This window comes from Chanos chanos, chromosome 2, assembly GCF_902362185.1.
Source record: "Chanos chanos chromosome 2, fChaCha1.1, whole genome shotgun sequence".
Taxonomy (NCBI): domain Eukaryota; kingdom Metazoa; phylum Chordata; class Actinopteri; order Gonorynchiformes; family Chanidae; genus Chanos; species Chanos chanos.
The window spans coordinates 36,404,840-36,427,551 of NC_044496.1; the positions used below are offsets into that span (position 1 = coordinate 36,404,840).

Below are 22,712 nucleotides of genomic sequence, written 5' to 3' on the forward strand. Positions count from 1 at the left end.
TATAGCAAGTGAATCAAATGATATGACGTCTTAGCGAAGCTCCTTATATGTTAAATAGGTGAGGTGCCATGGAAACCGAGCACTAAACAAATTTAGTCAAAGAAATAGGCCTATATCACATCATTGGAAAGTATTAAGAAAATTATGGAAAATGTGTATTGTAATATATGCCGAAAATGAAACTGAACCTATCAAATTCAACAAATAAAACCAGATATTTTTAGAGTAACACTAGTAACCATCCTTGGACTTCAGTGGAACACAAATTTCCAGATCAGTATTGGTTTTCTTTGTTAACTTAAACATTTGATTTGATCAAAGTGAGTTCATGATTTTAACGGCGTATTCTGATTTGAATTATAGTGCTAGCAGAATAAAAAATGTCCGAGTTTGCATTGAGTTGAAAAGCGGACCATTCTAAGGCGTTTCGGTGAATGTCATTCTTGCCACCTTTACAGGTCTAGCACAAATTTTCGTATGTATATCACACTTACAAATCTGAAATACTATGGACTGTTGTCCAGTGAAGTGCTATAGCCTGCTGTTAACACATTTCACCAAGGTGGGCAAAGAGGGTACGCTCCAGCAATAAGACAGTGTTGCAATGCATGGTAAAAGACAGGAATTTCATCACATGAAGGGAGATATGCAGGTTTATTAAAGAAATTGCCGCGTTACATCAACCACTGGTGCACTTCAGCTTCATAAGGCATGACAACAGTAAGTCATCTTGAACGAGAACAAACAACCATTCACACACAATATCATAGCCATTTTATTTAACTGTCTTACCGAATCCTCTCAGACAACAACGTTAATCGTCAAAGAGGGCAATAACTTAACCATCCGTTCCGTTCATCTCGGTAACTTCTATTAAATAATAGTAAAGTTTTGTTCATACATTAATTGTTTACTTTATTACGTGTGGCTAAAAATATTCTTTGACGTAAAGATGTCTGTGTGAATGCGATTTGACAAATCAGCCTTATTCGCTGCATCATCTTGAAGGTTCACCTGAACTCTGCCAAATAAAACTATAACTGAACAGCAACTAGCATTTATAGTACAGAAACTGTTGTGTTATGTCGACCCCATGCGGATAATGTGTCTGACACCCGGACTGAAGTAAATTAACACATTTATGAAATTTTAACACCCTCTTTTCAAATCAAAATGTCAGTGTATTCTGGAAAAATTAAAGATATCTATAAATTGTGCAAACTATAGACAAACTGAAATATGCTTGAACGCTGAAGTACGCTAGGCCTGTTACGCTACTGAATATTACATAGCCTTCTGTAAAATCAGAAACTATATAAAAATCAGGGTAAACCGCACGCAATCCAATGACTTCCACAGAGACCAAACCGTTGATTTAAAGTAGGACTGGGATTTGAGCCAATTTCTACCCAAACTGCTGCTGGTGTACGACACAACGCCCCTCTAGTGCGTCGCAAAGTTGAATAAAGTTCAGCAGTTGTCAGCACTCAGGAATCGCCCGTCATCTGACTGCGGCGGCCAGTTGCACACATCGTGGGTGGTCTGTGGGCGCAGTGGCTCATCCCAATTATAGGAAAAAAGGTTTTGTTCTTTTTTTCGGTTTGATGCCATGTATTATTTTCGTTCACAACGTTAAGACTTGAATACATATTTCACTCACAAGTACCATCTCCTAAAAGAACAACGTAGGATGACCGTGCATTTTACTGCAGGCGCGATTCTGTCAACAACGGGTGTCTGTACTGGAGGAGTGTCCAAATCCTTGAACGCTGCGAACAGCGAGCTGATATTTCAGAATGTATACAGAGGGGCGTTCTAAGGGGGAACAAAGGCATGCTCAGGTCTATACATTGCACTCGCTTGAACACACCACAGGATGAATGACGTGCGATGTACTTAAATGAACCAGGAACGCCTGTAATTGTATATACCAACAGTTAGGGACGCTGTCCTTAAAGAATCGGACCATCGGCGCGACTCCACAGGTTCCCGTTGCGTGCAGTTTCTGGTAAGATCAATACGACTGGGCTGTCTTTTATCATATGTCCAACGTAATTAATTAACAATGGTATTTGAACTACAGTGCACAGGGATAACTGATCACTGAAGGAATGGGAGCAAAATCCAACATATGTCCCACTGACTGAACTAAATTACATTAAAATCATTAATCGCTAAGTCTAATTAATGCCTGGCTTTAGGAAAAATAGGATCGCTTACTGTAAGAGTGAATAGAATCATCCCAACTGAAATGATCTGTTTGTCACTGCAACCGATGTTGACGCATTGAAGCCTATTATTTGTTAAGGTTCTTTCAAATGTAAATGCAACCAGTTTCAAATGACTCAGCAAAAAATATCGAATATGGGAAGAAAATCCACTTTATTAAACCAGTTTTGAAAAGCTATTGAAAAGTTCTAAAAGAATATTTACGCGCATTATGTTAACAACTATGTAGCATTCGCACTGAATCGGCGAGAAGTTCATAGAACGGGAGTTGCCTGTCTTGCACGTAGCGTTATCACATTCAATAAAAAACAGACTACAAGATTCCGAAACAGCCGTTCGGCTCTTGACGCCAACGTTTTCATTTCCTCGAATGTAAAAGGAGACCGCGAGTGTGTAAGGTATTGCGCAATTTTTCAAAATCTCTGTCTAACCATTCTTTTCGTAATTTTTCTGTGTCTAGAACTAAAAACGTCATGACTGCAAGGGTTTTAAACTGGCACAAGGCTCCATGGAGGCTCTACCCAGGAGTTTGTTGTCCTGTAAACAGCTACCTTCACACGAGCGGTTGCTCGGCCGCTAAAGAGCACTATAAGGTGGTTGTGCTTGGAGGGGGAAGTGGTGGCATAGCAATGGGTGCCCGCATGAAAAGGAAGGTTGGCGCAGCGAACGTGGCCATCGTTGAACCCAGCGAGGTGAGAAGAAAACAGGATGACACTATTCGTCGGTAATATGACGCTAAGAAGGCACACTGCTAATTTCACGTTCAACCAGTCCCAGTATCTGTTACTAGAATCGTACGTGCGTGCTTTAGTCATGTGAACTTAGCTGAACTATTATTGCACAGTACAGACTGTAAGCATTCATGGAGTACCGTGCTGTACCCGTGTCTGGTACACGAAATATTGTAGCATTTATTTATAGAAAATAGGATCCATACATTCACATGCGGATACACTAAAGGGCTGTATACTTAACGCAGGAACAGATTTGTTCATTCGTAGTGAAATGATTTGATGCACACAGAGTAGTAATTGGACCACTTCGTGATGAGTAACGTTTAATATTGCTGAAATGTATGTGAATGAGTTGTTCCTCCCCAATTTGGTTCAGTCTGTGTTTTGATCGGTCAGGCTTGTTTTGGGTTAAAAATAAAAAAGAAAAGAAAAGAGGAAAGAAAGAAGGGGAAAATGGCTGTGTTGTTGTGTCAAGTGAAAGTGAGGATTAGTTTTTGTTCTTGCTCTCACCTCTACGGTATGCATTTGAAATCCATATCTGTAATCTTGGATTCATATTACATTAAGGCTGCAAAGTTGGCAAGTGGAGGATTATGTTAACTCCACCAGGGACCTCCCTGAGGACATTGTCTTTTCGTTCCTTTTTTTTTAATTCTTTTTTTCCCCCGAAGCCTTCGTTATCTCACATCTGATTTGTACAAATGATGATGCAAACACAACAAGGACAGTGTTGAGCATATAGAAAACCCTGATAACAACCCAAGTGGCCTCAGTAAGTCCCTTAATAGAATATCTTCCAAGAATATGCAACTGAAGGTTATAAATGAGATCAGGAACAAGTCATGGTCTAAGTAGCTTCATTTTGACAATAGTGTTATCATGGCTACACATACAGAGTAGACCATGTAGAAAAAGATAACTGACTAAACAGGTGCACAAGCTTGTCCCCGTGACATAGTGTTGAATTTCCAATTGAGTGTAGTCTGTCTAATCTCTGTATTGCAGTTAATAACATATACTGAAATACTGTGGCTTTGATCTATTATAGATGCATTACTACCAGCCCATCTGGACATTAGTTGGAGCGGGGGCCAAAAACGTAGGCTCATCTGGCCGGCCCACTGCCAACGTGATACCTTCTGGTGTGAAGTGGGTGAAATCAAGTGTGAAGGAATTCAGCCCTGACAAGAACACCATCCGCACAGCGAATGGGACAGAGGTAGGACTGAGGACAAAGTTTGCCGATATCAAGATAAGCTCACCTCTTGACTTTCTTAATTAGTTTTAAATGATACAAGTTATCTTTGAAGTGACAGAGTGTGTGTTGTTTTAGACAAAAATAGGATTATGACAGCAGCTGATCTGACAGCATAAATAGATTTGAATAATTAACTCAGTGTCTGTGTGGAGTTCTTATTGTCAGGATCGAAACCATAAGATGATTGTACTGCATGTTTGTAAATGATCATCTAGATACTCATTTTGATTGGAATGCTTTCTGAAACAGAATCAATGATATGAGCAAAGGTTATGTCATTTGATATCAAGAGAATAGTGCTATTCTGTCATTAAAGAATCTTTACCTTTGCAGTGAGTACTTAAGAGAAGAAACTTAGAATGAATGTCTATCTCTTTTACTTTGATTGAATGTCTATCTGTTTGAGATAGACATTCGTTGAATTGTTTATCTCTTCGAATGGCTACCTCTTCTACTTTGCAGATTTCTTATGAATATTTGATAGTGGCCCTTGGCATCCAGCTACACTATGAAAAGGTAATGTAGATGCAGATATTACATACATTTCACTTGTTGTTCATTACTCTGATAATCACTACTTTCATTTGCCACAACTATCACACTCCATTTCTTTCCACTGAAGCTGTCTGATGTCTTAAGGTCAACACATTTTATTTAGTTATAGATGAAATGTCTAAGTGAAAAAGTCCGATCTCTGTGGCTTTTATGTACCTCAAAGAAAGTACTAAACAGTGGTTCCCTCTTAGGCAGTTTAGTAGGCATTACTACTGTACATTGACTGCTGCCCAGCTCAGCTCACAGTTTTTCTACAGTTCAGTGGTATCACATTAGTGTGACTCACTTAGACTTGCTATCAAACTAGCAATGAATGATCTGTATTTTATTCTGTGGACCTTTGCAATAACCAGGTAACAACAAATGCTTGTGTTATTAGTCATGGCCTTCCTTATTATTTCACCTCCTCCATTTTTTATTTTTATACTGTATTATTCATAAATAAATATGTAACATACCTTTGTCATGATGTGGTCTTAAAAATGACCAAATAAAGGAATATCTAAACACAGCCATACATATAGATGCTACTTGATGATAAAGCACCGTATTCATTCATTAATAAATACCAAATTATTTAAACTTTAAACTTTTTTAACTTTAATTAAGAGTTTAATACTTCATCTCATTCCCTTATGTGACAAAATCTGCTCTTTCTCTCTCTCTCTCTCTCTCGCTCTCTCTCTCTGTCTCTCTCTCTCTCTCTTTATATATATATATATATATATATATATATATATATACATATTGCTAGCTCTTTAAGGTTTATCTGTGATATTATAACAGTTGATTGTTTTTCTTGACATAACAGATCAAAGGCCTTCCAGAGGGTTTTGAACACCCAAAAATTGGCTCAAACTACTCATTGCAGACAGTCGAAAAGACCTGGAATGCACTCAGAAACTTCAAGGAGGGAAATGCTGTCTTTTCTTTTCCTAATACACCAGTCAAGTGTGCTGGGGCACCACAGAAGATCATGTACCTCTCAGATGCTTACCTTAGAAAGGTACCAATGGGACATACTCATTGAATCTGCCATGACATAATCTGTGTGCTTGTATATTACTCGTCTTGGAATGTAAATTTTTTTGTTAATTGTGAGTCAACCTGCTCACTTTCACATACCCTTAAAAATAAAATATGAATGCTATGGCAGACAGAATTACATTTTTAGACAAAGAGTTTCTCCAGTTCTGGGCTAGAACTGCGTTCAGAATGCAGTTTAGTGCAGTGCTAGGCTCAATACTTGTCTGAGATACCCTCTGATAACATACAAAGACACAGGTCTTACAACACTGGTGATCTCTCTCAAAGACAGGAAAAAGGTCGAAGGCCAACATTATATACAACACGTCATTGCCAGTGCTGTTCGGTGTCAAGAAATACGCTGATGCTTTGTGGGATATTGTGAAGGCCCGTGACTTAAACGTTAACCTCAGGCACAATCTCATTGAGGTCAGAGCAGACAAACAGGAAGCAGTGTTTGAGAACCTCGACAACCCCGGTGAAACAAAAGTCTTTGAGGTAAGCTGGTGCATTTGTTCATTCTGTATGCCACTTATCCATTCTCATTTTTAGGCCCACCAAAGCTTTCAGTTAGACTTAGGCTAGAACAAATCATAGGACAGAATGTTTCGAAAAAGAATATCAAATGCTACATTTGAAAGATACACCCATAGCATTTATAGCTAAGTAGTTCCCTGTGTTATGTTTGAACCTGCACAGTCAATACATGTATTTTGTTGAGCTATATATGATTCTTAGAACTATGCATGGCTTTTATGGTGATGCGCTTTCCTCCCCAGTATGAGATGCTTCATGTCACTCCACCAATGGGGCCACCTTCAGCACTGAAGGGCTCGTTATTAGAGGATGAAGGTGGGTGGCTGGACGTGAATAAGGAAACCCTGCAGCATAAAAAGTATCCCAATGTGTTTGGGATAGGGGATTGCACCAATTTGCCAACATCCAAAACAGCTGCTGCAGTAGGTAAGAGAAGCACTAATCAGGTCTGGGCAGTAAACCTATTTTTCTCATCAAAGTTAGCAGCTCTTTAAGCAACTTTAGAAAGCCCCTGAGAAATCATCTGAAACAGATGTGGATAAAGATAACAACACATTAGGCCATAAGCCTTGTAATGTTACCAGTTGTTTAGGTGCCTAATCCAGAATGAAAGCATCTATGCTGTTAATATCATCATTAGCATATAGCTGAAACAAGAGCTGACAGACACTGTTGACCCTTAGGATGAGTCTTGATCACCTCTATCAAAGTGTCCTGTGTTGAGCAGCTTTTACTAAATAACAAAGAATAGCATGTCTCTCTTTCAGCCGCGCAATCCGCTGTCCTTGACCGAACGATTACAAAAGTGATGAAGAATGGCCAGCCTGATAAAAAGGTGAATTTGAAAAAGATCAGGAGATTGCCAGTGGTTTTTGTCATTACACATTAGGTTTTATTTGTCCATTGATGAGTGTATAGATATACTTTCAGTGTCCAGTTTATTAGGGATAACTCATTTAGTAATGGTTAGACTCCCCATTACACCCAGAACAGTCTGAATTTCTAAAAAAATGGATTCTGTTATTTTTTTGGAACCTGGACATCCATCTATACTGATTTATTCCAACTATAGTGAAAGAAAAACTATTAGAATAAACACTTCAAATGATATCAAATGTGATATCAAGTGAATCTATGGGTACAATCAAGTAAATGATGTTTGGGTCTCATGCTTTTCTAGCCAAGCGATGATAAACATTAGTTCTATGTCTGTGGAGGTAAAGAGGTTGGCGCCTAGTCTGTTGAAAAGAATTCAGTAGTGAGAAGACAGGCTCATTTCAGGTCCCACAGTTTTTGAAGTTACAGGTGGAAATAGCTTTATATGAATTTAGCTTTCAAACATCATTAAACAGGCCATTCTAGTATTAGTCCACAGTCAGAGACCTGAAGTTATGGAGCGTCACATGCTTGTGATTTTGCAACAGATGATTGTGCAATGCAACATGCAGTGATGGGTTTATATTGTAGATTTTTCCATTTCATATCTATTGTGGAAAGCAGTCCATTCAGTTATATTTCCTGATGAAACAAGATTTGAGTGAGTCAGAGCAAGAATTTGCTTGTCTCTGTCATGCTGTCCATGGCATTTGCGTGACTACTTCCAGTGCTGGCGCCCTGGAGGTGCCAGTTCCATTGTTTGAGGAAAACAATAAACTTATCAGCATAGCACTTACTTTTGATTATTGTCAAGGGTCACCATAAACGTTTACAGGTGTTTTGTGGTAAATGGCACACTATCAGATGTAGATTTCCTGGCACACATGGTTAGGGCAATTTAGATTTATATTGTATGGTTAGGTCCATGCCCTATGTTAATGTTGTGCAATATCCTGCTATATCCAATATCCTGTGTAATGAATGAGAATAAAGTAACTGTGGCCATGAAGGGATACAACTGGTGAGCATCAGTGTCATAATACCTCATGTAGTGTATGCCAGAAAAAATAAATAAACAAATAAATCCCTCACCAGCCACTAGCCTGTACTTTTATCACAAGGCAGGGAGGGTCCAAGGACTTATGCACTTTAGGCCAAATCATGACTTGTGTGATGTAACAGGAACTTGGAATCAGTTGTCCAGTGTTGATGGTTGTGTGCCCATTGGGGCTGCTTCTTCATGGTTTTTGCTGACAGGAGTGGAACACCTTCATGGATGTCTGCTACTATAGCCGATTCGTGACAAGCACAGACAAGTTGTACGTTCTGAGACACAGTTCTGCAGACCACCTAATGCTTTGCCATGATTTGCCTGTTTGTGGTCTGCTTATCAGCTGGCTCACTTGTTAGCTTGCGCAATTTTTCAGCTTCTCTCAACACTAAACTGTTTGTGCTCTTAGGACTGAAGCTGACTAGACATTTTTTGTTTGTCAAAACACTGTGCCAGAAACACAAAAGGGCTGCCATTTCCAAGATCATGGAAGCAACAGTTATATTACTCTCAAACTTAACTTATTTTGCTCATTCTAACATTCATTCTAACAATTAGATCCTTAGATGCCAGTCTACCAACTTCATATAGCAAACCACAGTGTGGCAAACCACAGCTGTGCAGCTCTTTATAAGCGGTGCACCTAATATTGGCCTGAGTGTGAATATAAGAATGGTTTTCTTTCCTCCCTTACAGTATGATGGCTATACCTCGTGCCCCTTGGTCACCAGCTATAAGTCAGTCATTCTGGCTGAGTTTGACTACAATGGGCAGCCACTAGAAACGTTCCCTGTGGACCAGAGCAAAGAGAGCAGAGTCATGTTTCACATGAAGGCTGATGTTATGCCGCATCTGTACTGGCATGGTCTGCTCAAGTGAGTCCTAGCCTTTCTAATCTATATTGTTTTCATTCTCTCAAGTACATGGACATAAATGAGATGAGACATAAACCTGATCAGTTTCTATGCTCCTCTAATACAAATAATTTTTTTTAAAGGGGACTTTGGGGTGGCCCAGGACCATACAGGACCATGATGCACCTGGGAATGAAATAAAACAAATAAGTAAGACATAGAAGGGGATCAATAGGTTCATTTTCTCTAAGCATTATCTATATAGCCTTTTTCACCTCTATGTTTTTACATGGAGATATGCTGTATCATGATAGTGTAGTGTGAGCAGAACACGCTATCTTGCTGGTCATTTTAAAAATATAGTATGATGAAACAGGTAATTATGTACTAGTGGTATTTAAAGAGTAAATAAATGCTCCTATTTAAAATACAAAATAAAGCAACAAAAAGCCTACTTTTTTTACATTGTTGCTTTAGAGGAGTAGTGTTGCTTTTAAACAGGGATCACTTACATATTTTACAGTCAGTTATACTTTTGTAAGACCTAGCTGAAACAAACAGATTTCTTGCTCAGATAAACAAAGAGTATCTAGGAGAAGTTTAGAAGTTTAATATTCATATCGTGGTGCTTAACGTCTGAACATAACATGTTTTAAGCACTAAGAGGGGTGTGACATCCCTCCCCCCCAAAAAAACAGATTAAAAGAAAAGAATTTGTGTGCTACTGGCAATGTGTGATGTTCCTCCATATCAGTTATAAATAAAAAACAGGACTGCAAATAAAACATGTAGTCACATATGAAACACTGCATGCTCTCTGTAGTTTTGTAGCTCTGACATATGTTTGAGTGTTGTGCTGTGTCTGTATATACATGCATGAGGAGATAGATAGATAGATAGATAGATAGATAGATAGATAGATAGATAGATAGATGCATTACTGGTGTTAATTTTAAGGTATGTTAGCGGAGATAAAAACATTAATGTATGTTTGGTATAGGTGTATGGGTGAAATGTAAGTTAACTGTTAGTTTATTCATTTGAGAGTTTGTTTCACGAAGTACGATGTCAAATGAGGGTTATAAGATGTCAATAAGATGTCGTTCGAAGGCCATGGACTGCTCAACAGTGCCGCACACCAAGATAGAACGTAAGTGAATGATAAATAACGGGGACTACAAGCTTGTAAGGAAAAGGCTTGCTCATGCGCAGGTGCTTCATAATCCGGGTGCTTTTCAAGTGTGTCTTGTTGAGGAGGCGGGAAATGGCGTCCCAAGAAGCTATGGAAAAGCTGTTCGTCGCTCTGTGACTCTCACACTGATTACATATAAGAGAGACGGCCGAGGAGTTTGCTAGTGGCCGTCCCCGTTGTCGTTGTTTTAACGACCACCTCATCTACACGCTCCCGCGACACTTGGAATGTAAGTGCTAAATTGTAAGTAAGCAGCCATGCTATCATGCAAAAATAAATATTTAACCCTACGCCACGGTCGCAGTGCTTTAAAATCTCGCGTCTTCCTCACGCCTCTTGTCTCGCCCTGAGAACATGTTGTTCAGGCAGTAAGAAATATGCTAGCATAGCTTAGCTGTAGCACTGTTAGCATTATCTAGCTTGCCGCACTCTACATATTGTCTTCCATTTATTCACGGGACCAGTTACATAAAAACGATATGTGAGGTTTTCTACAAGTCTGGTTTGAGCCTTCTTAATAGCTTACAGAGCTCGTGATTGCTGATTTGTTCATTAGTATAAGATTGGGAATGCGAGCGATAGCTTGCCTGCCAGCAATATGTCGGAAGATACCAGAAATTTAGCCAACAAGTCGTTAGCCCCCAAGTCAAAGTTGGCTCTGGCAACTTCGCTGTGCAAGTTAGCTCAGCAAGCCGTATCTAAGAAGTAGTCAGCTATGCCTGCGTTAATTCGCTGTCAGGTGTTTTGATTCTCTGATTCGTTCAAAATAAACTAATCTCATACAAACAGACAGAACATGCCAAAATTTTAAGTAGATACACAGGCATTCTTTGATCTGAAAAATTGACCGTTTAGCGGATAACCACCTACAGCTAACAACGTCCGCAATGTTAACTACTTTGAAAACTGTTGTCAAGCACCATGTGTAAATTAATGTTCTGGAACTTTGATTTACGACAGTAGTCACAGGTCTTGAACGTGGTCTACAATTTGAACACGTTGGTAACAGTTTTTAAAATAATGGCTTATCGTTTAGCTACGGCTAACGTAGCCAGTTAGCCTGCTGCATGTCTCACCCCGCCCACTTTGCCAGTATTACAAGTTCATATCGTGTTTTGATTGTCCCTGCTCCCAAATCTGGCTATTGTAACGTTACATTTATCTGCATTTTCTGAGTGGTTGCAGTAATGCCCGTTACCGCCGTGATTCTTAAATGAATGAGCCTGAGCATGATAGCAAATAGTATATTTTTACGCTTTTTGTTACTCGATTTGATCTCCAGTGAAACTCTCAGTAAATAGTAAAAGTACACTACCTCGAGAGCAGAAGAAATCAGGCTTTTTTTCAATGTGACTACGGAGTAGCTCTAGTCGGTGTTTCAGTTATATGTGCAAGTTTGATTTGGGACGATGAAAACTGTGGCATGCAGCAACAAGTTTGTCTGTAAGCCGAGTCTGACTGAATGGGATATCCACAAAATATGTAGCCTGACATGTTAATGAGGTTCCGTTGTTATTCATCTTGAAATCTCGTTTTATATGTCATCAGATTTATTTTGGTTTTAAAGTTGTTATAGATTTAGCACATGTAATGGATAATTAATGAAACTTGAGTGCATTTAACAGAAGTACATTTAATAATTTGAATAGGTTTCTTTCTTGTCTGATAAAAAAAAATTGGGCACCTGACTCATGAGAGATTTCGAATTGTTGGGTTAGATTTGAGGATTAAGTGGATTAAAAGGATGTCTTGTCCTTTTTCTAGTTTTACATGTGACTATTGGGACGATGAGGCTGAGAGTGCGAAAGGCATCTCAGCAGTTGAACCCTAGCCCACCAGCCCGGCCCACCCAGGCCAAGAGAAAACACTCAGAGGTGGAGCCCACGTTACCCTCAGGCAGAACCAGGATGCAGAAGAGTGATACAGGCATCTTCTCCACCATCAAAAGGTTTATACGAGGAAATGCTGTTAAGGTGAGAACATTACACCCTTACTGAAACTTTCTGGAAAATGAGCAGCTTACTTGCTTGGGAGCTGATTTGCTCAATGTTTGACAAGTGAGATCTGAAATTTTTATGCAGTTCCACAGATACATGCCTTTCAATGTGCATTCATTCAAAAGCATGATTCCTGAATTTAGTAGATGGCAGTGTTCATAGTTTGCATGATATTTCTCCACTGAAGGTGGAGCAGTGCACCCCTGCCAAGAGAAGCCGCGTTGAATGCGATTTGGACAGTAACCTGATCACATCAACACCACCAACTGGAAACCTGCCCAGCAGAGCCAACCCCAGAACTCGCAGGAAAGGTCCTGTCAATGGGGGTGAGCTAAATCAGTCTGACTGATTTTTCATTGAAGATGTCGTTGTCTTGCTGCTAAAATGGAAATGCGATAAGAATTTAGTTTGCTTTAAACTTGATTGCAAGCCTTTCCCCTAGTGGTAAAATATTTGATTAGACATATATTCATGTATCTCCTCTATTCTGGAAAGCCAAGCATTCGTACCAGTTCTCATTTCATACTCTAAAATGTTAAGATACACTGATAAGTCAAGCGATTGACTCTGTGACTGATTTCTCCAGATACCATGACGTGTGAGAGTAAACCAGTGAAGCCCAATGGGAAACTGGAGGTGCAGACTGGGGCACCAAGCAGCCCCCCACGCACTACTCTGTTAGGAACTATCTTCTCCCCCGTCTTCAATTTCTTCTCACCAGCCAACAAAAATGGTAGGAGCTGCTTGGAGCAACTTTCTAGTCATCTAGTTTCTCTGTTAAAAGTTCTTGCTGTCACTTCATGTGTCATGTGTTTTAACTAAATTTGTCCATGTTATTGAAGTGATGCTGGGCAGTCTGTCACAGGAAGATTCTAAATCAAACAAAAAAAAAAAACAAAACTAACAAACGTTTTTCATTTAGCTTATTTTTTGTCCACTTACATCTTTAGGTCAGTTTTTCCCTATGCCTTACCTCAAACGTTCCTTTGGCTTTTCACATAACTTGCACATCTGATGATTAAAGTAGTTCAGAATACGTTTGCGAGAGTTTGGATAGAGCATAGATATAACACTTTGAGGTGAGTTGTTTTAGGAGCTCTGCATTAAGCCATTCCCATTGCGAGCAGTTTATCCACGGTAAATGTCCCAGTCACAGTCCATTCATTTCCTAACCAACATTAACAACCTCATCCCCCCTGTTTGCCTCAGTGACATCAGGCTCGGACTCCCCAGGGCAGGCAGTGGAGGCCGAGGAGATAGTGAAGCAGCTAGAAATGGAGCAGCTGGAGGAGACTCCCACCAGCACCCCCACCACCACTGATGGCAAAACCGTGCCCCCCAACCCTGTGCCCAACCCGAGGCCTTTACCTCCCGCTGACACAGCTGTAGAGGAGGGAGAGATCTTCACCGAGGCAGACATGCCACCTCTCACAGGTAAACACACATACCTCTGGAACCGTCTGGGTCCAGTTCTTGTGAGCAGTTAGGTAGAAAGATTTAATGGTGAATGTAATTGGGATTCAGAGGGCCACAGGTGTACCGAATGATTTTAAATGAATGACGTTGTGTTTTCCCAATGTTATTTCACAATGTTTTCATTTTCCCCCTCTCATGGATCTTAAGTTAAGACTCAAGTTTCGGGGTTTTTTGCTTGTTTGTTTGTTTGTCTGTCAGTCAGTGATTCCAAAGAGAGTAGGTGCCAATTCTCAGATTTCTGAGAACTCTCCATGCAAAGTTATTGTTGAGTGTTTGAAAAGTCCATGCAGCTATTAGAGTTTGTGTTCCTCTGTCTTCTCTGAGGGGTCCAATCCAGATGGCAGTTACCCAGATTCTCCACCGTCAGCTCCTCCAGAGGGCACATATGAAGAAGACTGGGAAGTCTTTGACCCGTAAGTGAAAGCTGTTGACTGTCGCACCTCACCTGTCTCTGTACGACTTCGTTTTCTTAACTGTGTCTGTGTGTGTCTGTGTGTTTGTGCAAACGTGCATGTGTGTGTTGGGGGGGTACATGAACAGAGAGAGACAGACAGAAAGAAAGAAAGCAATAAGGAAGAGAGCTCACCATAGGTCTTCCCATTGATGGAGCATTTATTGAACACCATGATGTTCTGGGTGAGAGTTCCTGTTTTGTCTGAGAAAATGAACTCCACTTGGCCAAGCTCCTCGTTCAGAGTTGTGGTTCGCGCCTCTCCTGGAGTGTCCCTCTTACTATAGTACATCTTTCTGTCCCAGTTAATGAAATAACTGTGGCCTAGCCGAAGCACTTCCACACTGTATAAAATAAATTATACTCATTTATAAAGACTACACACAGCTGGTGAAGTATCATTCTAAACCAACATAAGGGAAACATCACATAGGTCAGCCATAATGCATCCTGTAATTTCTTGTAAGTATGTGTTTAGTTAAAGTGCTGACAAAAGTACCCGAAGAGAGGGCCATCATGACAAAATGCTGCCAAAACACCTGTTATGTACAACATTACTTACAATAGTGCTTTACTTACTTAAAACAAAGTACATTAAAATCACAAATTTCATTTGAAGTATTACAGGGCAACTCTCTTCTTGGCTAGTTTTATCAAAATGACATCCAATACATCATTATGTAATTAAGTTATGTTCTTTTGCACTTTACTTGTCCTTGACTAAATACGAGGCAAATTCAAACTGTATGTGAATTCGTCACTTTAGCGTGGTACTAACCTGACATAGAGTGAGATGGGCACTACGGTATTGAGGATTATGATGTAGGACCAGAAGGTCAAGAACCCGGAGAACACGGGGCTGCTGAGGAGCTCATCCCAAAGTAGATAAGACCAGAAGTTTCTGCCTACTCTCTCTTCCCAAATGGTATTCCCAATGGCCAGAGTGATTCCCATACAAATGAGAAACCCAAAGATCTGTCGAGTAAACATCAACCAACAAACCAGCAAGAACATTGCTTACACAACATTCACAAATCTTACTACAACTTCTCTTGTCACTTTCAGACAGCAAAATATACGTGCAGTCTAAAGTCAGTCTAATATTCTAGAGAAACAGAATAGCATCCACATTTAACAGTCTACCAGCATGAGTAATGGAGAAGTCACAAGGGGACCACACTCAGTGCAAAACCCAGAGTGCAGGAAATGTTCTCACCCACAACACCAAAGTGTTCATCAGCTTGTCAATGCTGGTCCTTTTAAATTTTGTCCTCCCACAGTTCTGCATTAGTTTCGTTTGGAGTCCTGACAGAGTAAAGTTTGGAGATGACACATCAGCACAAGCCTGGGCACATTCAAAACAGGCATACAGTACATGCTGGGAAACATGACTGAGATAGATGACAACACACATTAGGCACTGTGAACAGTCTTCACCTATTAAATATGAATGAACCCAAAGCATTTAGAACAGCAGAGGACACTCGATAGGATGCCAGCCTGTCCAAGATCTAGTGGGAGCTGATAAAGAATCTCTGCAATACTAGCTACTTCCATGGCTATGATGCATTTTCACTCCTTATAAATCTGCATAACGTTTTATTAGTGCAGATAATATGCCAACATAAAAACATCCTTAACATCTAATAATAACATAATGATATCTCCATATCATAATGTAACATCTTAATTGCATCTAATAATAAGACAATATCATCTGAATGATTGCTAATTCAAAATAGCTAATATTGATGTTTGGTTTACATTGAGCTGATAACTGAAGCACAATTAAAGTGTCATAGGAGCTTATAAAAGGTCCTGTAATGTCCTATGACAGCTTCATAGAACATGACATACATTTTAATGAGGTATTTATAAAGCGCTGAGACGTACCAGCGAAGATGACCATGCCGAAACACCACTCAGTATTTCTAAGGACACATCCTCTCAACAGCATCTTCTCATTATCCAGAGGGAACTTGTTATCCTTCCAGTAGAGCGTTCCCATGAACTTGTCCAGTTTGTTATTCGGGGGCTCGCAGATGACCTCTCCTTGGGGGTGGGGGTGAAGGAGGGGGCATAAGAGGAGCCCAAATTCAAAGGTATTAATTTGGTAACTGTCACTGCCTGCCAGTGCTTCTCAATTTCCATTCATCTTTTTTTTCCAACACATTGTCCTGGTGTGTACACGCACAACATATAGCACACAAACAAAACACCAACACAACCCAGACAACAGTCCGTATGTTCATGCAGCACTAACATTCAGACTGCAGCTCTACAACAGCACGCCACTACCATGGCAACAGCTCTCTTGAGAGCAACAAAAAACTCCTTCAGTTATACGTTAAAGACCTTGGTCTCTCCCTTTAATTTAACTGGATTGGCTCCAAATAGAAACTTGAGTGTCTAACAGATTGGCGCAGGCTTTTGACAGCAACAAATAAGGACTCAAGGTTAAAAATGCTCAAAAGTAAACCAAGAGACCATGAGACCACAGGACATCTCTGTTTGCTGGGGTTCAACACACAAAACATGCTTACACTTTTTTTTTTTTTGGCTTTACCGTTAAACTCAGCAAGCCTGCTGACATCTGTTCCAAGATCTGACGTCACAGTCAAGGCTTGGCGAACTTTCAGATTGGTCTCCCTGTGACGGAAAATCAGAGCCAAAGAGAAGTGAAAACCTCATTTCAGACAGACTCACAGTTTTAGGCACGGTTGCAGCTACATTTTACACAGGTTTGCGAGGACATCCAACATGCTACTGTACTGGTATGTCCTTACCCATCCAACTCTGCAGTCTCAATATAGCACAAACCACAGGGCTCACTACTGGAGAGAAGGAGAAGATCTGCCTGCACACACCAAAAAGGAGAGGAGAGGAGGTGAGGGGAGGTGCGTTATCGGACAGCAACATGCAATAAATCAAACTCTGCAGTGCGGTGTCCACAAGAGGTTTGAGGTTTTTCTCTCTAACTCTGCTGCTACTACTAAATAAAGGAATGGGTTGGGCCTTCCCTAATCACACATGGTGCAGAACACAACACAGTTCATATCCGACCAAATGTTTTCATTGGAAATCGCGTAGTGAGTGTTTACAGTAGAAACAATCCAAGCTAAGATTGTCCTTACCCCCCCTCCACTCAGTACAGGCAAGCCTCCAGCTAGAGGTGCACCCTCCAAACAGAATTTTGTTCCAACTCCTATCATACAAGATTCAATCTATTATACAGAGGGTCCTTAAGGAGCTACAATAGGTGAATGAGATGTGGTTTGCATAGGACTGCCAAAAGCCTGCATACCCTGTAATCATCTGGGAGGAAAACTGCCTACCTCAGCTATACACATTTTTTTTTTTTCTGAGAGAAATTAAACTCACGGCGACAAACTGATTGTTTTCAAGCTTGATGATATCACCGACTCGCACATTCATCCATTTCTCATTCTGCAACCTAAGATAGAGACAACACGCATCATTAACAATCATAATTTGGAGTAATAGACCCTCTAAAACCAGCATAACTTCAAGCTCCATGCCATCAAAATGACTTTCCAAGAAACATCATCATTCCTATTATTGTGCCGCGTGCTACAATTATACCAGATGATCTATGAGATAAAAGCATTAGATTCTAGAAAAAAATACTCACTTTCCCTTGATGAGTACCTGAGACTGTCGTGTGTTGACTTGTTGATCACTTTTATGGCGAAACTAAAACACAAAACATTTCCAATGTACTGGGCCCAAAATTCAGAGAAATTCAGAGTATTTTGATGTATTTTGGTTTTGTCAGTGTGCCTTTGCTTATGGCATGCAAGTCTGATTCACTCTTCGTTATTAGAAAAACGTTACAACAATGTTGTGCTCTAAAAACATCTGATTCCTGACAATGCAGGTCTGATCATAAGAGTGAAAGAGCCTTTGAAAATGCATGTGAGTCTGAACTCACATAGTCATCTGTGGCATCCTTCACAGCTGTGATTGCCAGCACCAACACTAAAGGCACAATGGTGGTAAACCAGGACAGAGAGGAGATCTGTGGGATTAACTACCATCAAAACAAAATGAAATGTTAATCATGTTAATTAAATTGTAAGACATAACCATCAAGAGATATATAAATATTTTCACATTAAAAAGGAACTTAGAATAAAAGGCTATTTAGAACAATAGATATGATTGTATATGTCTGTGTGTGTGTGTACGCGCGCCTGTGTGTGTGTGTGTGCATGTATACATATTATGGCTGATACATTCATACACTCTTTTCTACCTACCTGTAGTATCAGCAGGACAAGAAAGTATGCATTGGCAACGTGCTGGAACTGCTCAAACAAATTAATGGGCAGGAAGGTAAAAAGGTTGTACTTTGATGTTTTGATGCGATTATCCTGAAGAGAAACAGAAATGAAATGTAACAAACGTAATAAAAATCATAATTGTTATAAGCAAAGAACAATGAAAACAGCACACTGAATGGTCTAGGAACATTTCCTGTCGGTGGGTGTTATAGTAGAACCATTTATCATTTTTAGAAACTTCTCAATGCCAAGTTTTCCCTTGCACATTTGCACTGATCTGTTTTTTTTTTCCTACCACAGCATCAGTGTTTCTTCTCTCTCTCTCTCTTTCTCTCCCTCTCTCTATCTCTCTCTTTTTTTTTGGAGGTTCATGTCAGGTCTTAGCTGTACCTTCTTATCAGCAGCCATCTCAAGTTAGAGAGTTTGTATTGTAGACAGTGAAGCAATTGTGGCCTTCAAGTCTAAGCTCTTTGTTTCCCTGCCTCTGACCTTCTAATCAGGGACTGTTTATTATCTCGCAAACAGATGTGTGCTCTCTACCCTAACCTGTAATAGGTGGAAGAAAAACAAAAACATCAAGACTTCTGGACTTGAGAGCCATAGGTGACTGGACCTGGAGCAGTGTACTCACAGCATACTGAAACCTTTCGTTGTACTCTCGGTCATTGGCTCTGACATGGCGTTCCTCTTCTGAAAGAGCACAGGAGATTTATAGTTAAACGACCTAAGATGTAGCTACTCGACCACAAGATCTGTCTGTGTCTACGACTGGCTATGAGGAAATTCTGGAAAAGCTGTAGACAATTTTAAAGATGCTGTTCTCTTCTATGATTTACAGAATTAAAGGAAACTTAAACCTCAAGTTCTCAAATGTATGTGCAAAGCAAAATACTTCAAAGGTTTTTAAAACTAAGCAATGTCAGTACATACGCTAGTTTGTTTTAGCATTTAGCATACCCCACCACCAGTGGCATTTGTTAAATGGCAAATAGCAGATATATGGCTAAAATAAGGGTTTTCAATTTCTAAATGTGGCAGTAATTCAGTTGCGGTGACACTCCCAGACATTCCAAAGTGATACAGTGCCCCCATTCTTGTTCAGAATACTGTGTTAGCCAACCATCTCTATTTGCAAATCCATTGTCACTTTCCTTTCACAGTAACTGGAAAAGAAACAAAACAAATCCAAAAAACAAAACAAAACCAAAAAAAAAAAAACAGAGCAACATATTCCTGCAGAGCTTTCTGGATCCTTGACTTACCTCAAACAATGGTAGTGTGGATTCAGCAGTATTATGGAGTTACTTTAACATAAAATTTTCATTTGTCAGAGAACAGCTCTCTAACAAAAGCTTGCAAGTGAATGTCTACATGAGTGCTTGTAGTTCTTAAATCCCAACTCCCCAACACACACACTGATGTTTTATGCAGGGCCAGTGATTGAGGATAAAAATTGTTATAAAGTGAGAGATTAGGGTAAGAGTTAAGAGAGATTACGGTCTGGATTGGATTTAGGCTAGATTTAGATGATTGGCCGTGGAAACAAGTTTAACTCCATAAAACATCACTGTGCGTTGCGGAAGCGCCTTTATGCCTGAGCGTGGCGTCCAGGCCCCCCTCCATGGAATTAGCAACCATAGCCATCTCTCCGCCATTGCCTGTCCACACAGTCACTCTTCCACCGCACAAACATTTCTTTTGAGTTATTAAGAGCAGGTCATTTTGCTCCGTGCAGAGCAGAGCAGAGCGGCACAGAACTCTGTGAGACCGCCAAGCAGAATAAAAACAAAACAAAAATCATCAGATCTCTCTAAAAATACAGACTGATCACGTTTTGTAGCTTTTTTTTCTACTTTTTTTTTTTTTTTTTTTTTTTTTTGCATTTCCCTTGGGCAGGTAATTTCAGAGCCCATTAAAAGGAGCTCCCGGAATGCTCTGGAATGTGAAGGGATGTTGTCTACACTTGCCTTTTTCTGAAAGATATGGCATCATGCTATCCCAGCCATGCTTTTGCAATGTTGAAGCCGGAGAGGCTTCAGGTTGATTAGAATAAAACTACAGTTAATTGCCTCAGAGCTATTGAGAATTGTTTGGTGTAATGTTTCAATATAATTTATGAAAGCAAGCAACATGCTGAATTTACATTCACTATTCAATGGACCACTAACAATACAGGTCGTTCTGGAAATTATGTGCTCTGAATGCATACAACCAGCAAGCAGTGATTCAATAAATGCCACAAGCTACAAATGCAAGATACAACATGAATGGTCATCCAATCGAGAACATGTTGAGAGAATTATTTCATATGGATCTTAACTGACATTTCCCTCTACAGGGAAGGTACAAGCTTAAATCATCACAAATGTATATATCTGAGACGCAATCCCTTTTTTTTGCACATGACACCTTTGAGTAATTTTTTCTTTTTTTTTATCTAAGTTAATTTTCTGGAGGTCTGTAAGGTCATTGTTGTTCAGTAGATTATGTCTATGAAAATGAGCAGTTTTTGGTTGCGTAGCAATAATATTTCAAGTTGTGCCTTAGTGGCTTTACACACACACACACACACACACACACACACACACACACATGCAATCACATACACGCACACAGCTACACAAATACACACACACACATTAACACACACATAGACACATACACTGACATACACAATATAATTTAAAATTCCTCTCACTCATTTCTGGACGTTCTCTTTTTGAACACAATAGTTATTACTCTTAAAAACAGTTTTAACATTCGTCCGGCCTACAAAGAAAGAGCGGGATACATGACAGTAACATTCAGATTCAGTGTTACCAAAAATTCTTTCCAGTTCCAGTTCTCTGACTGGCAAACAGGTTTATAAGCTGTGTCGAAACTGAGAATTAGCCACTTACTGGAAGGCAATGAAACTTTCAACACAGGGCTAAAGAAGTTATCACTGTTTTTTTTTTTCCATGAAGAGAAACGGCTGACTATTCCAATTTAAGCCATATACTGAAAAATATGAGAAGTGTAAAAAAAAAAAAAGTTCACATTCCTCCTCACAATCAAGACAAAAGCATTTTTTTATATTTCATGTAACACACCTAGACTTTCTGTGACAAGCTATTCAATTTGTCAAAGGTAAAATTCAGGCAACAAAAGCCTTTGTCTTGGGAAAAAAAACCATTTCTAAATTATGTGTAATAGCTTAGCTCACAGGGCAGCACAACACAACAGGAGCATGGTCTACTCGTTTGACACAAGTGCTTGCCACTGTCGTCAGCTGTTTGAAAGATGAATAATTTAAGGACCTACTGTGTTTGGTTAGAGATGTCCGGTTCCTTTACACATTTGATTAGTCTAGGTCAGTCAGAAGACATGGGAAAATATGATACTCAAAAACAAATAATAAATATTTAGAGGACAAAAGACAAAAAAAAAAAGACTTCTGACGACCCCAGAGAGGAACAGACTTCAAACACACTTGTGAACTGCCTCAGGGAATCATTTGTAAAATGTCCAGCTTAACAACCGGTAAGTTCTCTGCAATACCAGCATGACACAGAGATGACACACGCCAGATGACTGGATATGAAAAGTTGACATGTGGTTCAACAATAAAATCCCTCTTTGTAAAGAATAGGGCTGGAAAATGATGAGGATTGGTCAATGAGCATTTTTACCTCGCAGTTACACAATGATCATACTATTAGTATAGAGTCTTTCAAAGGATTTCAAAACTATCTCACAAAGGCTTCACCTGGTCTAAAAAGTCCAAGGTTAAAAGCAAGATGACTTGGAAAAACAACAACGACAACAGAAAACAAACCTGCAGGTGTCACACTCATATCCTTCCCTTAATCCTGTAGTAGGTTGGAGAGCAATGTTAATGAATTCTGACCAATATGCAAGGTCATTTTAAACAAATGGTGAATAAATGAACACATTCTGTTTCAGCTGCCTATGGGCTAGTAGTTCAGTGATCTGTGGATTTCACAAGGTCACAGTGCTGTAGCACTGCGTCATGGTAGATACCCATTACACGTCTCAGCCCACCATGCACGCACACGCACACGCACACGCACACGCACACACACACACATGCACGCATCCATGCACCTGAACATTCATAAGCACACACACACTGCAACACAAACCCAAACACTACAGACACACATACTCTA

The 22,712-nt window shown here is 39.8% G+C and overlaps 2 protein-coding genes across 6 annotated transcripts; both read left to right on the plus strand.

The window, feature by feature from the left end:
* Positions 1-1,495: 1,495 nt before the first annotated feature.
* On the plus strand, positions 1,496-9,927 carry LOC115805160 (sulfide:quinone oxidoreductase, mitochondrial-like). 2 transcript variants are annotated; one of them, XM_030765651.1, is made up of 10 exons: positions 1,496-1,581; positions 2,690-2,921; positions 4,012-4,182; positions 4,684-4,737; positions 5,588-5,782; positions 6,091-6,300; positions 6,582-6,765; positions 7,107-7,174; positions 8,963-9,141; positions 9,264-9,927. In XM_030765651.1, the coding sequence occupies exons 2-10, from the start codon at positions 2,703-2,705 to the stop codon at positions 9,319-9,321; spliced, it is 1,338 nt and encodes a 445-aa protein (XP_030621511.1). In that variant the 5' UTR covers positions 1,496-1,581; positions 2,690-2,702; the 3' UTR covers positions 9,322-9,927. The 2 variants fall into 2 exon arrangements, with proteins under 2 accessions (XP_030621511.1, XP_030621510.1); XM_030765650.1 differs by lacking the exon at positions 1,496-1,581 and adding an exon at positions 1,602-2,008.
* Positions 9,928-10,351: 424 nt separating this feature from the next.
* Positions 10,352-19,395, plus strand: LOC115804342 (CTD small phosphatase-like protein 2-A). 4 transcript variants are annotated; one of them, XM_030764723.1, is made up of 7 exons: positions 10,352-10,555; positions 12,077-12,285; positions 12,497-12,635; positions 12,896-13,042; positions 13,519-13,743; positions 14,123-14,198; positions 19,096-19,395. In XM_030764723.1, exons 2-7 carry the CDS (start codon positions 12,100-12,102, stop codon positions 19,145-19,147), a joined length of 825 nt encoding a protein of 274 aa, XP_030620583.1. In that variant the 5' UTR covers positions 10,352-10,555; positions 12,077-12,099; the 3' UTR covers positions 19,148-19,395. The 4 variants fall into 4 exon arrangements, with proteins under 4 accessions (XP_030620583.1, XP_030620584.1, XP_030620586.1 ...); XM_030764724.1 differs by having other exon boundaries at positions 10,352-10,541; XM_030764726.1 differs by having other exon boundaries at positions 14,110-14,198; positions 19,096-19,145.
* Positions 19,396-22,712: the final 3,317 nt, after the last annotated feature.

Coding starts and splice junctions, on each gene's coding strand:
- LOC115805160 (XM_030765651.1), top strand. CDS start 2,703: ATGACTGCAAGGGTTTTAAACTGGCACAAGGCTCCATGGAGGCTCTAC. Junction 6,766..7,106: donor CAAAACAGCTGCTGCAGTAG/GTAAGAGAAGCA, acceptor TCTCTCTTTCAG/CCGCGCAATCCGCTGTCCTT. Junction 7,175..8,962: donor ATGGCCAGCCTGATAAAAAG/GTGAATTTGAAA, acceptor CCTCCCTTACAG/TATGATGGCTATACCTCGTG.
- LOC115804342 (XM_030764723.1), top strand. CDS start 12,100: ATGAGGCTGAGAGTGCGAAAGGCATCTCAGCAGTTGAACCCTAGCCCA. Junction 12,636..12,895: donor GAAAGGTCCTGTCAATGGGG/GTGAGCTAAATC, acceptor TGATTTCTCCAG/ATACCATGACGTGTGAGAGT. Junction 13,744..14,122: donor AGACATGCCACCTCTCACAG/GTAAACACACAT, acceptor GGTCCAATCCAG/ATGGCAGTTACCCAGATTCT.